At 43.1% G+C, this 14,007-nt stretch overlaps 3 protein-coding genes across 3 annotated transcripts; all 3 read right to left on the bottom strand.

Moving 5' to 3' along the window:
- Positions 1 to 115: 115 nt before the first annotated feature.
- On the bottom strand, positions 116 to 6,131 carry LOC133170940 (uncharacterized). Its single transcript, XM_061304168.1, has 10 exons — positions 5,977 to 6,131; positions 5,517 to 5,879; positions 5,328 to 5,444; positions 4,930 to 5,036; positions 3,483 to 3,540; positions 1,842 to 1,874; positions 1,460 to 1,492; positions 991 to 1,023; positions 774 to 871; positions 116 to 273 (listed from the first exon to the last, which is right to left on the bottom strand). Exons 1-10 carry the CDS (start codon positions 6,101 to 6,103, stop codon positions 142 to 144), a joined length of 1,101 nt encoding a protein of 366 aa, XP_061160152.1. The 5' UTR covers positions 6,104 to 6,131; the 3' UTR covers positions 116 to 141.
- LOC133170941 (protein S100-P-like) lies at positions 2,844 to 3,463 on the bottom strand. The gene is made up of 2 exons (XM_061304169.1): positions 3,269 to 3,463; positions 2,844 to 3,053 (listed from the first exon to the last, which is right to left on the bottom strand). The coding sequence occupies exons 1-2, from the start codon at positions 3,419 to 3,421 to the stop codon at positions 2,919 to 2,921; spliced, it is 288 nt and encodes a 95-aa protein (XP_061160153.1). The 5' UTR covers positions 3,422 to 3,463; the 3' UTR covers positions 2,844 to 2,918.
- A 1,212-nt stretch (positions 6,132 to 7,343) lies between the features above and the next one.
- On the bottom strand, positions 7,344 to 14,003 carry plcb3 (phospholipase C, beta 3 (phosphatidylinositol-specific); the record flags this gene model as incomplete). The annotated part of the gene is made up of 27 exons (XM_061303855.1): positions 7,344 to 8,448; positions 8,514 to 8,600; positions 8,673 to 8,730; positions 8,798 to 8,887; positions 8,959 to 9,035; positions 9,102 to 9,261; positions 9,329 to 9,438; positions 9,840 to 9,949; positions 10,043 to 10,084; positions 10,201 to 10,324; positions 10,401 to 10,495; positions 10,564 to 10,668; positions 10,737 to 10,836; positions 10,902 to 11,066; positions 11,141 to 11,295; positions 11,361 to 11,485; positions 11,665 to 11,749; positions 11,829 to 11,925; positions 11,985 to 12,061; positions 12,138 to 12,221; positions 12,296 to 12,443; positions 12,564 to 12,648; positions 12,970 to 13,052; positions 13,142 to 13,299; positions 13,381 to 13,533; positions 13,686 to 13,852; positions 13,933 to 14,003. Coding segments are annotated over 27 exons (3,084 nt in total), but the record flags the coding sequence as incomplete, so codon positions are not given.
- Positions 14,004 to 14,007: the final 4 nt, after the last annotated feature.

The raw sequence follows: 14,007 nt of genomic DNA, 5'->3' as shown, positions 1-14,007 counted from the left end.
CGTGTTGTTTGTTTGCCTCATTCACTTCCTGCCTCGTTCAGACCATTTAGCTTGTTTGTGGCTTGCCCTGCTGACATTTTCCCCTTCGAATGCGTGTAAAGAAATGACCATGACATTTTCATTCAGGCGCTGAAATTAGTTTTATTCAGCGCAAGCCGTTTTGAAGATGCAGGCCAGGCAGGACATGGCGACCATAAACTCCTTGAAGTCCATCTCGCCATCTCCATCAAAATCCAGCAGAAGTGTTTGCCCCTCTGGGATTCCCTCTGCTGCCTAAATGCATGAAAAAAACTATAAGTGGGGGGAAAAGCTGCTCAAGAACTGTCAAACTCGTTTTTTTGGTGGGCCGCATTGTAGTCATAGCTTTTTTCGTAGGGCTTTTATGACTAAATAAATGTATGAGCACCTCATATTATATCCAATAAAAGCTACAAAACAAACTGACAAATATTAAAAGTGAAGACATTTTGCAATTCTAGTAATGACACACGAATTTGATGCACAATTTGTCTTTGCGGGGCCGCGTCAAATGACGTGGCGGGCCGGATCTGGCCCCCGGGCCTTGAATTTGACACCAGTGTATTAGAGCATGAACTATTACCCACGTCTCCTTGTTGAAGCATTATAATTACTGTCAAATTGACGCTAATTTCTATTAGCCTGTCTTTGGGGTTTCATAGTATATTTTAGCATTAAGCTAAGACTTCGTTTTATACAAACATTTGTTTTTACTTCATATTTGTCTGCTCATATTGCAGTGATTTGTGACTTACCTCAAAAAGTTGGGGCAGCTCTTTCTTTACCAGCGTCCCAACTTCTGTCTTGTTCAGCGTGTCCTTCCTGCCCTCTGCACTGGCGTATTCATCAAAAACTTTGCAGAGAGCAAAAATGGCCATCTCTAGACGAGTTGCTTTTAACTCAGACATTTTGGAAAGCGAGTGTCGCCAGAAAGAATTTGCAGGAGACGAATTGCTGGAGCTTGTTTTATACCTTGGTGGAGCAAAGGTTTCCTTGGCCTGGGACCTGTTGAGAAACAATCAGGTTATTCTGGTTGAAGTTTTTTTTGTTGTTGAGGTATTAGAAGTATCTTAAACTGGAAATTTAACTGTTCATCATTTAAAGTACAATTAAAGCACAATTTTGTTCCTTGAATTGAAATTAACATTTATGTTGTCTAAATGTTCAAACAACACCCCAACAATGCCATCAGAACTATAAGAATGAGCAATACACATCTAATAAATATAATATATATATATATATATATATATATATATATATATATATATATATATATATATATATATATATATATATATATATATATATATATATATATATATATATATATATATATATATATAATATAAATATAACAAAAAAGATATATATATAATATGTAAGCGAGTGTCACCAGAAAGGATTTGCAAGAGACGAATTGCTGGAGCTTGTTTTATACCTTGGTGGAGCAAAGGTTTCCTTGGGCTGGGACCTGTTGAGAAACAATCAGGTTATTCTGGTTGAAGGTTTTTTTTGTTGTTCAGGTATTAGAAGTATCTTAAACTGGAAATTTAACTGTTTATCATTTAAAGTACAATTAAAGCACAATTTTGTTCTTTGAATTGAAATGAACATTTATGTTGTCTAAGTGTTCAAACAACACCCCAACAATGCCATCAGAACTATAAGAATGAGCAATACACATCTAATAAATATAATATAAATATATATATATATATATACATAATATAAATATAACAAAAAATATATATATATAATATGTAAGCGAGTGTCACCAGAAAGGATTTGCAAGAGACGAATTGCTGGAGCTTGTTTTATACCTTGGTGGAGCAAAGGTTTCCTTGGGCTGGGACCTGTTGAGAAACAATCAGGTTATTCTGGTTGAAGGTTTTTTTTGTTGTTCAGGTATTAGAAGTATCTTAAACTGGAAATTTAACTGTTTATCATTTAAAGTACAATTAAAGCACAATTTTGTTCCTTGAATTGAAATTAACATTTATGTTGTCTAACAACACCCCAACAATGCCATCAGAACTATAAGAATGAGCAATACAAAACTAATAAATATAATATAAATATAACAAATATAAATATATAAAAATATAACAAATATATATATATATATAACAAAAATAATATAAAAACAATTTAAAAAGCACGCAGCACAATTTTTACCTTATTGGCCATATTAACGCAAAAGTCCACATTGCGCAACATATGTCAGTCATCTTTGATCTCCCGTAGAAATACATTGATAGATGCAGTAGTAGTTTTATTTGCGTAAAAAAAAGCCAGTGAGGATAATAAGAAGTATTTGTGGTTTTAAATGCTGGGAGGGTGCTATGATTAAATTTGTTTGCTGGTGAACAATGTGTGGCCCTTAACAAAAAAAAACTTTTCAGATTAGCACGACAGACAGTTTCATGACCTTTATACACGTTAATGTTTGCTGTACGGTGTATTGTAATATTGTGTGAATTAATGCACTCATGTAGACTGAATTATTTTACCTTTATGGTCTTTAATAATGGAAAGAAGTTAAGCCGCAGTTTGTGAAAATATGTCATGAACTTGTTTTTTTTTTTTTTTTAAAGTGTTATTTGTACGGCCTTGCCACATTCATTTCCTGTTTTGTTGAGACCGCTTAACTTTTTTGAGTGGCTGACGGCTTAAGTGTACGCTCGCCTGTCTTGTGTTCGATCCCCGCGTATGACGGTGTGCGTGTGAGACAAAAAAATAAAACCTTTTTGCGGCTCATACCGTTTACATTTCCTCCTATTGTTTAAAGAGAAAATACATTTGTAAAGAAATGACCCATCAGATTTTGTCCGAGTACTGAAATTATTTTTATTCAGCAATCTCCACAAGGCCTTGTTGGAGAACCCGTCCTGAAGCTCTCACTTCTTGGGACAGTGAGCTTTGAAAATGCAAGCGAGGCAGGACAAGGCGACCATGAACTCCTTGAAGTCCATCTCTCCGTCTCCATCAAAATCCATGAGAAGAGTTTCCCCCTCAGGATCCTCCTGTGCTGCCTGCACGCACAATAAAACACGAGAAAATAACCCACACGAGAAAATAACGCACCCAAGCACCGAGAAACTTCTGATGACGGTATGAACGTTTTAACAGTGACGCAAATCTCAATTAGCCTATCTATGGTGTTTCACAGTATATATTAGCATGAAGCTAATGATTCATACAAAACATTTTGATTCTTTCCCATTTTGTTCAGTCATGTTGCCATTACCTTGAAAAGCTGGGGCAGCTCCTTCTTCACCAGATTCTTGACCTCATTCTTGTTCAGGGTCTCCTTGTTCCCCTCTGCTGCGGCGTGTTCGCTGAAGACTTTGCAGAGAGTGAAAAGGGTCTGCTCCAGTGGAGTTGGGTTCATCTCGCACATTTTGGAAACGAATGTCAGCGTGTGTCGGCGCTGAGCTGGTGGAAGCTCATTATATACGTACCTTGGTGGGACAAAAGCTTCGATGGGCAGGGATGGGTTAGGCGACACTTCAGGTTATTCTGGTTGAAGTTTGTTATTAGAAGGACCATAAACTGGAACTATGACATTGATGATGATAGAAAAGAATAAAACAGACGCCCACTGTACACACAGAATCGAACAAAGACGTCGTTTATGGTGTTTACTTACTGCTCGGTTTAAGGAGCGGCCTTTTTATTTCAGGGTGCTCGTATGACATGAATGATGTACAAAGGTAGAAAAGGCAAAGTGACTAAACATTTTGGAAGTGAGTCCACCCCCCGCACCAATACAAGCTCAACTTCGGGTGTCTGTTACAAAGAAACTAGATGAAATGTCACAGGTGTTGTTTCCACTTCCTGTCACTGACCTGCCATTCACGGCCACAGACAACGCACGCTCGCACACTTTCCACTTCCCACCATGGCCCGGAAATTGACAAGAAATACCCGCTCACTCACTTATCAACTCATAACTTCTGCTTCTTTGATTAAAAAAAATATAACCTTTAGAAACTCACAAGAAGTTTAGAAGGTATTGTTTCAGGATCACCCGTAACCTTTTTGTGAGTATAGTACTTCAATCGGGGGGGGGGTATATGCAACCTGTAAGTTGGTGCTCAAATACCGTTTTTTTCCATGTATAATGCGCAAAATTTAACTAATTTATTGTCCTACATTTTTTTAATCCGGGTATCATACGGAGGTCACCATTACAGATGCGCTTTCTTCTCTGCTGTTCACTTCAAACACAATGCTCTGGTATCAGACGCTTGCTGGATCACCTGCTCGTTTGCCGTCACAATGTACCCTACACAAATCCGAAACATTTCTTCGCTATTGAGTTTGCTAGCGCATGCGCAGTGATACTGAACGGCAGAATAACATCCGGTTGTTCCCAAAGATGATCTTTATTCTGAAATAATTTTACGTTTACGGACTTAAGTAGGAGTCAAAATTTGGGTGCGTATTATACATGGGTACAGGCTTTTTTCCAGCATCGACATGCCATTTTTAGGGTGCGTATTATACATGGGGGCGCATTATACATGGGAAAAAACGGTATGTTTTTCAACCGTGTGTGAAAAAAACAGATGCAATTTAGATAGATAGGATAAAGCGTGATAGCAAGGCACAGCAAGCTTGATAGTAAGCCAGCTAGATAGCTTGATAGGTAGCTAGCTAACTAAAATGAATGCGTTGGATGAATGGATGGATGGATCCCAACAGTGCTTTGAGTCTTTAAGGTTGCCGCGCCTAATCAGTCGTAGTGACCAAGGCTTCTGATCCTTTCCTCACCCACTTTGCTTCAGCTCCACACGCTCAAAGTAATCAACGGATTCATACACGACCACTTGACGCTGAAACAGAGATGGAAGACACATGTGCCACGGCTCGTGACCTTTCACCCCTCTGTCTGAGTGAACTCACCCACTCGGTCGAGCCTGTGGAGGAGCTGCCGCTGCTGCGTTTGTCCATGTCAGAGTCAAAGTTGGGACTTTCGTAAATCACCCGGGTGACTACATATTCAAACAAACCTGATTAGATAAATTGCACTCTGTAAAATTGTACTTCCAAGTCATGGCATTAAACAGCTTGAACATTTTTTTTCCAAAATATTTTATACTAAGTGTCTGCCAAATTGTGAAGAGACTTGAGTCAAACTTGTCAAAACTTTTCGTCATTCGTAGCACACTCTAAAAAATAATGAAGACTAACCCGGCAGCCATTTTGCGGAAACTATTCGAATTTGTTGCAGCACAACAACCATAACTTTGGCTTCCCTTTTTAAAAAACAAAAAACAAAATTTAAAAACAAATTCACCCACCTGGTCTTTGTTTGAGTTTGCAGTAACAAGCGAGGGCAACCAGGAGCAGGAATCCCACCGAAGCCAAGGAACCCCCGAGCAGAGGCCAGGAAGGACTTGTGGATTCATCTGCAACATCTGCCATGCAGAAAGTCATTTTCTGAACAATTAAAAAAAAAGCAAATACGACCTTAAGCTTTGATTGCCTACCTCCCTCTGCGGTTCCATTTGAACTTTGGCGCGTTACTCTAACAACGGTACCGTTTCCATTCCCAGATATTAGAGTGGGTATGTCCGCAGAGACATTGCAAATGTATATGCCAGAGTGCTCTGTTGTGACATTGAGCAATTCTAACCACACGCACGTCATGCCATCTTTTTGCACAGCTGCATGGCAAGATTGGTTCGGAGTCTTCTGACATATTTGTAATTTCTTATAGCCGATTTTGTTTTTCACCAACTCGACTCTGCCTCTGGAGAAGTTGCCTGTCCAACAGCAGCTGATATTGACCAGCTGGCCCTCAAGGACGGTCACGTTAGCACTCTGGCTCACGTGCAAAGTGGACGCACCACCTGCAGGCAGCCAAGAACAAGGTCAGAATTTGAGTAAGACGGTGATGCTCACCCATCGTCGGGAAGGTTCTAGACGTTCTTTAGAACGTCTACTTACTGCGTGATGAGAGAGCGCAGTGGGAGGCGAGAAACAGACAGCTCAGCAGACCCCTCATGTTTCCACACTGAAAACAAGACTCTTGTCTCGACATCCTCTCGAAAACCCTCCCACCGCTTACACACATGTTAAGAACGATGACAAGTTGGCCTTGTATAGGATTGTGTCATCACTTGGGGAAGGGGAGGAGGGGCGTTTAACAGTATATATGCTAAATTAGTAGCCAAATGTAACACGTGAACTTCAAATATACATTGCAACGTAGTCAAATGAAATTTTCAAATTGCAAAGGTTGCAATTTGTCCCAAAAAATATCTATCTATCTATCTATCTATCTATCTATCTATCTATCTATCTATCTATCTATCTATCTATCTATCTATCTATCTATCTATCTATCTATCTATCTATCTATCTGGATGGAGGAAATGTAATTTCGATTTCTTTGTGTGTCTTGGCATGAAGGAATTGACAATAAAGCTGACTCTAACTCTCTTATCTATCTATCTATCTATCTATCTATCTATCTATCTATCTATCTATCTATCTATCTATCTATCTATCTATCTATCTATCTATCTATCTATCTATCTATCTATCTATCTATCTATCTATCTATCTATCTATCTATCTATCTATCTATCTATCTATCTATCTAAATACTTATCTATAGTAAATCTGATAGTTAAACTTGTTTGTTGAAAAACTCAGGAAGAGGACCTTAAAAAAAAAAAAAACTCACATATTAAATTGTAATCACATTATTGAAAGGAAAGAAAAAAACAAAATATATATTTTTTTGCACTTGTCTGTAATACAAATCGTTTGTCGTGGCTTCACTACATTGCGGATTTTTTTTTCCCACATTAAAAAAACATTTAAAAAAAAAAAAAAAGATTAAAGTCCCAATGATCGTCACACACACACCTGGGTGTGGTGAAATTTGTCCTCTGCATTTAACCCATCCCCGTGTGATTTTAATCCATCCCCTGGGGGAGAGGGGAGCAGTGAGCAGCAGCGGTGCCGCGCTCGGGAATCAGTTGGTGATCTAAAAGTCAAAATAAAACTTCTAAATTGAGGAAACGTGTCTAACCTTCAGGACAATGTAGTATTGCTCCAAATATTTGTTTACATTCTTTTAGAAGTCCGTTTTCGCGTGTTAGCACGATCGCGAATTAGCATCTTTCCGCTAACTCGTCAGCCTGCCCAGTCCTCCTTGTTGGTGACCGTACTTCGCGGATTTCACTTATCGCGGGCGATTTTTGGAACCAATTCTCCGCGATATACGAGGGATAAGTGTATTTCAGTCACTTGGTATTTAAACCGAAGGTCAGAGAGCTGACAAAAAACACCCACGGACACTCAAGTCTTTGTTAAAATGCCATTTAAATAAAAGGTTAAGAGTTGACAAAGGACTGTGTTTGTGAGGGGAAAACATTCAAACAGACAGGCAGCCAGTGCTCTAAAGAGTGTCAGGAGAGAGCACACCAAAAAAAAAGAAGAAAAAAGTATCAACCCTCCTGACGTCTCGCTCAAGCACCTGTAGTCAGTAGTAAAATCCACATAAAACATAAAAATATCCACAGGGAACATTTACGAGTACCATCGATCAACCCCCTCATTCCGAAAATTTGAGAGGAAACACCAAACGGGAAATTTACAGATAAAATAAACACAGATAAATTAAAGTACCGTTATATTTGTGCAACACAATTTGGTAATAAAGAAGAATGGTAGTGTGTCTTTTCGAAAGGGGACTTCTTCAGAGATGACTGCACAGTGCAAAGTGGGGGGGGGGAAACGGTCAAGGTTGTAGCGCCCCCTGTTGGCCGACTACTATCATTACAGCTACAAATAACTCCGCGGATCCTACTGCGAGCTTAACGTGGAGGATGGCGGGGCTTTCTACCAAATAGTACCACAACAAGGCATGAAAAGTGAACAAAACAAACAAAATGGCGAATCTTAATCCCCATGAAAATCAAGCAATAGTCTAGCAAGTTGTAAAATCTTTTTGCTATTCATGATTTTGATATGTCATCTGACAAACAGTAAAAAAAATAATAACGCTCGAGAAGAACAAAGTAAAAAAAAAAAAAGAAGATAATTGGTACATTATCTTATTACCATCCCACATTAACAGCCCCCATTGGAATCCATTTGTACAAACGATAAGTTCAACTGAAGGACGTCTCCACCTTAGGACATGGAGGCCGTCGAGGACGAGGATGCGGCCAAAGAGGGCATGATATAGTCAAAGCTCTTGCTGTCCTTGCTGCGCTCAGGCGTGGACGGGTTGCTGGGCGTGGAGCAGTTGGAGGGCGGGGGCGAGGCCGGGCTGCTGTTGTTGGGCGAGAACAGGGCGTTACTGTGGAGACCTTTGTTTTGGAGCTCCAGCTGCAGGTGCTGGTAGATTTCCTCGTGGAGGTGGAGGAACTCGTCCTTCAGGGTTAGGCTCAGCTCAGCCTGAATCTGCAGCGTCACAAAAACAAAAGAGGCTCAACCACCGACCGATCTTTGACTTGTTGGTGGCTCACCGTCGGCAGCTCCTCGTCGATGTGCTGCAGCACCTCTCGTTGCTTCATCTTCAACTTCTCCAGCCTTCTGTTCTGAGCCTCCTCCAGCTGTGGTGAAAAGGAAAACACGGCCGGGAATGGACGCGTGTCTCTGTGTGTCCACGTAAAATGTTTGTTTACCTTGCGTATTAAGTTGACAGAGTCTTGAATGTGTTTCCTGTTGATGTCGTTCAGTTCTCTGGCAGAAGGAGAAAAGCATTTGAGGAAAAGCGAGCCCATCATTTCAAAGTGGAAGACGCAATTACATCTCGGCCTTGTCTTTGTCGTGGCTCTTTGCTTCGCTGATGCTGTTCTGACGCTTCCTGTCCAGGATTTTTTGAAGGTCTTTCTTCTCCCTGCGGGCAGAACAATCAAAATGCTGAGGGCCAAAAAAAGAAGAAAGAAAAGGGGATTCCTCCGCACTCACCTCTCGCAAATCTCCCGGAGCTTCTTGAGCTGAGCTGCTTGGCATTCGTGCGCCGTTTCCTTCAACTTCTGGAAGGACTGAAAACGGTACAAGCGCGTAAGCAATACGCAGCGGAGAACAATTTTTATAGGATGGTCCTGCACCTCCATCAGGTACGCATGCTGCTTCTCCTGCTCCAGCAAGTGCAGCTGCTGCCGAAGCTTCAGTAGTTCCTGCATCTGCCATTCCCTGAGCTGCACCGCGTTTTTCTCGTGCTCCTGATCCAGGGCCGAGAGTTCTCGCTGCACCGGCTCTTGGGGCTCGCTGGATGGGAAAGAAAAGACAGCGGGCGTCATGGCCTGCCTTTGTAAGCCGTGTCGGCGGTCCTTACTTCTTCTTGACGCTGCGTTTCAGGTGTTTCTCTATCTGACTGCGCCTCCTTTGCAGATCACACTCCAGTTGGCTACTCCGAGACTTTTGCTCCTTACTAAGATTCCACACCTAACACACACACGCAGTCATTTTTATTTTATTTTTTTACATCTCATCTATCGTGTACTACTTTCAGTTCATCTTTCAACAATGATGACAATTTGATTTTTTTTAAATACAATATAAATATGAGATGACAAAAAACCTTTGTAAATACAATTTTAATAGAATATATATATACGATAATATAAAATAAATATAATATCAAATTAAAATATTTTTAACACAATATTTTTGATTTAAAAAGAATATATTTTAAATATAATATAAATATAATATGACAAAAAAAACATTTGTAAATACAATTCTCATATAATATATAAATATAATAATAAAAAATAAATAATGAAAAAAAAATATGTTTTTAATAAAAAAAACAACAACTGTAAATTTAAGATTCATGTCTGTACCTTCTTCAGGTGTTTCTTTCTCATCTCTTTGAGGTCTTTGCTTTGCTTCTTCGTGAGCTTCACGTAGTGTTTGTGCTGCTTGAGCTCCTCCGTCGACTGCGGATCGGCGTCTGAGAGATGCGGCAAAAAGTGAATCACGGGCACTTATCGAAAAAGGGAGGGATCCAACTGATGAGAGAATCGGCGAGGGTGGCATGGGTTACCTGTCAGAACGGCAGCGATGAGGTCTTCCTTTAGGCTTAGCACTACGCAAACAAGCACAAAGAAATGAGGGAGGCAGACGTGTGCAAAACGGCGGATGGGGAAGCACATCGTGCAGAAAAAAAAAAAGCGAGGTGTAGAGAAGGTCAAACTTTGTTACCAGGCGTTATGATGTCGGGACATTCGTCGGGTCGGTGAGGAGCCGGGAAGGGCGACGGGACGTGCCCTGGCAGGACCTCGGAGTCCTTCTTGGCCTCGCCATCTCCGGGCTGGTTAGAGCAACGCTAAACGGGGGCCCAACCGACTCGTGAGCGGAAGTTACTGGAACTCAAAGAATGCGCCGGGCGAAGGTCCTCGCACCTCATAGTTCTCCTCGAGGAGCACGGCCAGTTGCGTCTCCCTTTTGTCCAGCTGGCTGACGTGTTTGATGGGATTAGTCAGGGCCTCGGCGTACTCTGAAGAAACGAAAACCCGAATGAATCGAAAAGTCGATTGCCATTTGACGTGCGATTTTTCCGCTCACCCTGGTGTTCGTTGGGAATGTAGTCCTGCGCTTCGGTGTAGACCAACAGAGAGGCCAGCAGGAGGGGCTGGTTCAACTCGTTCTTGAGGTTGATGTAGTGGTAACCTAAAATGGGGGACGCGTGAGTTCTCAGTCCCCGGACCACCGTCCCCGCCCCTCCCCCACACACTGACCTGGTCTAATGGCCAACACGGGTAGAATGCGATGTCCGATGAACTTGCCGTTCTCCTCAAATACGGCGAACCTCAGCGAGGCCAGCGTTGGGAGGACCACCTGGGGAGTGAAATTTTAGTTTGGAGAGTCGAGCACAAGACGGACGGACGGAAAGAACGGTTCACCTTGTGAAAGACAAACGCGTCATCCTCCCAAATAGGATTCAGCGAGTTTCCGTTGGAGGTTTTCGTGCGTTTCTTTTTGGTATCTGTCGGAAGTCCGTATATGTCCACTTCCACGTACACGCCGACCTTTTTGTCGCTCAGGCTAAGGAACTGGCCTGAGATCACCTGACGGGGGAACAAAAGTTGCATTAAAGTACACCGGGAAACTTGGCTCATGTCTACACGCCGTTTGCCCTGACCTTCACTTTGACCGTGTTGGCAACGATTCCATCCACGATGTTCTCCGTGAAAGGGTCAAAGTGCTTGTCCGTCCTCCTCATGAACTCGGGCTTCAGCAGGTAGCCGCTGTGGCCGTTGTACTCAAACACGCCCATGTTGAGCTGCATGGGAAGATCTACGAGAGAGAGATTTAGTAGACGAGGGCTTGAGTAGCTTCCAGTCCTCGAGTCGGGAGCTCACCGAGGGTCTGGAAGTTCAGCGCCACCATCTGGCAGCCCACGTTCCAGAAGACCTGTGGCATGTAGTTGGAGCTGTCTACCCGTGTTCCCTTTGGATAAATCCGGCTCAGCTGGTTCTTGTTGTACCTGGAGTCGTGCTGTTAAAGGGGAACTACACCTGAGAATGGGTCACGTCACCAAATGAAAGGTTCTAAGGACCCTTCACTGATCTATACCGATTCTATCTAAGCCGCACCCAGGAGAACCAGGTTTCCCCAACCCATGTGACTCCACGGTCTGAACTGGATTCAATCCTCAAAGGATACTCAACAAAGTCAATGGGCAAGCTCTTCAGGGTGTCCATGCCTTTGGTCTCCACAAATGATGACATTTCAAAGAACTTCCTCCTCTCTGGCGTCAAAAGAAAGTATTGCGAGTATGAGCTGGCAAAATTTCACCAGACGTTGTCGGAAGCCACGTGGTCGCTTACTGGTGGCCAGTTCAAAGCTCTTGAATTTGACTGGTTCGATGTAGTTGACCAGCGTGGACATCTCCTCTGTGGCGTTAACCTCACTGCTGGCCGTACCCTAGAATGGACAAATCCGTCAATCGACCTTCCAAAGTTCCAAAGTCTTGAGGTTCGTACCTCGTCCGAGTTAGGTTTTTTCAGCTCGGTCAAGGGTTCATCTTCTTCCTCGTCCTCCTCGCTCTCTCCCTCGCCTCCTGTGAAAATAAATAGCCTGACATGGCATCGATGATTCAAAACATTGCAGAGCTCAAACCGGCTCTTGGACCTAACCGATGGATTTGCGAGGATCCAAGTCTCCGACCATTCTCTCGGCAAGCTTCTCTTCCTCGTGGGACAGGATCTGGCTTCCCTCGCCTTCCGGTAGACACAAATTTCCCAATAAAGCCTCAGCATGTTTACTCGCAGTCAGTAGATTATTTCCTCCATACCGTTGTGCGGAGAAGACGGCTCTTCCAGCTCACGTCGTAGAATACTGCCACCGCTGGAGGGGCGGTGGTGCTGGTGCTTTTTCTTGTTTTTGATGAGAATCTTGCCCATCATCTCTTGCGGCGAGGGCAGCAGCTGGCCTGGTACCAGCTGTCATCAAGAGCGAGAAAGAAAAGTCAAGCTTCCGACCCGCGGCTTTATTGGTAAAGATCTGAAAGGGGAGGCTTCCTGAGGTTTGCCATGAAGAATGGAGGACATCATCAGTCTTACTGGATATTTTTCCAGTGGGTCAATGAGCAAGGCGTCGCCGAATATGGTCCGACAATACTCCGCCATCTTGGCTTGCTGCTTGGCCCTGACAAACAAAAAAAACAAAAATGCTTTTTATAAGCCATATTTAAAACGGTATTATTGTATTTTATACGGTGAACTTCCTCTGTCTACATGTGTTGCTCCACTATTTTTGTTAAAACACTGGAAGACTGCAACACTAATGCTATTTGTTAGCCCCATTATGGTGGTTTGCATTGTTTGTTAGCATTAAGCTAAGACAACGTTTTAATGTTGCTTTGAATCCACCAGATGGAATCATCTTAGTTTTGTGTTTACAATAAATTTCATCTGGGCTACGCTTTTTCTATACCGCCGATATTTCCTTCACTACGTCGGCGCTTACGAATCAACGTGATTTTCAAAGGACAGGATGAGGGGGTACGGCGAGGTCTTGAAAGCGCTCTCTGCGATGGCTTCAATGACCTCCTGCAACCAGAAAGACGCACGCACATGTCCAAACAATGCCGGAATGTAACCCCGCGGTTCTTCGGTGTACGAAAGGTCACGTGACACACCTTGAAAGGTATTTCAGTGGTCATGGTGAAGCCGTGGGTGATGTATGGTTCCTCGTCGGGCGGTCGACCCTTCCAGCAGTCCAATTCGATGCAGCGACAGCCGGTGAGCAGCACCTGCCTGTACATCTCCACTGAGGACAAACCGGTCAGCTGACCCACTGGAGACGTACGAGAAGAAACAATGGGTGAAACCCGGACGCAAAATGGTCGCCGTCAACTTTGCGCGCAGCTGGCGCTACCTGTGAGGTACGTGTTATGGGAGGAGTTGATGAAGTAGTGCGACAGTGGTTGATTCATGTCGTCGATGACGTCCAACCTCTCCGGCGGAACGATGCTGTTCTCCTCCCCTCCGAGATAACTGGTGAAGGCCTGCAAACCGATCTGGATCCGGTCTGTAGGTGAGACATAACAGGTGTTTTAGCTGGGGGGGGGCAATTTGTTCAAATCATTTCCATTTTGGCTTCTCTTGGTCTTTAAAACGTTACGATGGAAGAAAAGTTCATTCGCGGAACGGCGTTTTTCGAATTGCTCGTATTTTACTGACCTCTCTCCAGCTGGCTGATGTTGGTTTCATATTTCTCCATGATCTGTCGGACCTGCTCTATTTTCAGAGGCGGGTAGAGAACCTCGTTGAGGCGCGAGTCGCGCTGCCGGCGGTTGATGAACTCCGTCAGCTGGTCCAGATAAATGAAAGGCTTCCCTTTGGAGCCACTGAAGGAGCAAAGACAAGCAGGTGAACCCCCCCCAAAAAACAAAAACAACAACTAAGCATTCTAATATGTATGGCTTGCCTTTCCATAAAAATGCTTTGAATCTCGGACCGCGGGCACAGAGTGTTGAGAAACTTCTGAAAGGCCTCCCATGTG

This window comes from Syngnathus typhle, linkage group LG17, assembly GCF_033458585.1.
Source record: "Syngnathus typhle isolate RoL2023-S1 ecotype Sweden linkage group LG17, RoL_Styp_1.0, whole genome shotgun sequence".
Lineage (NCBI taxonomy): Eukaryota > Metazoa > Chordata > Actinopteri > Syngnathiformes > Syngnathidae > Syngnathus > Syngnathus typhle.
Note: the sequence above shows the minus strand (reverse complement) of the source record. Positions and strands in the feature narration are given on the sequence as shown.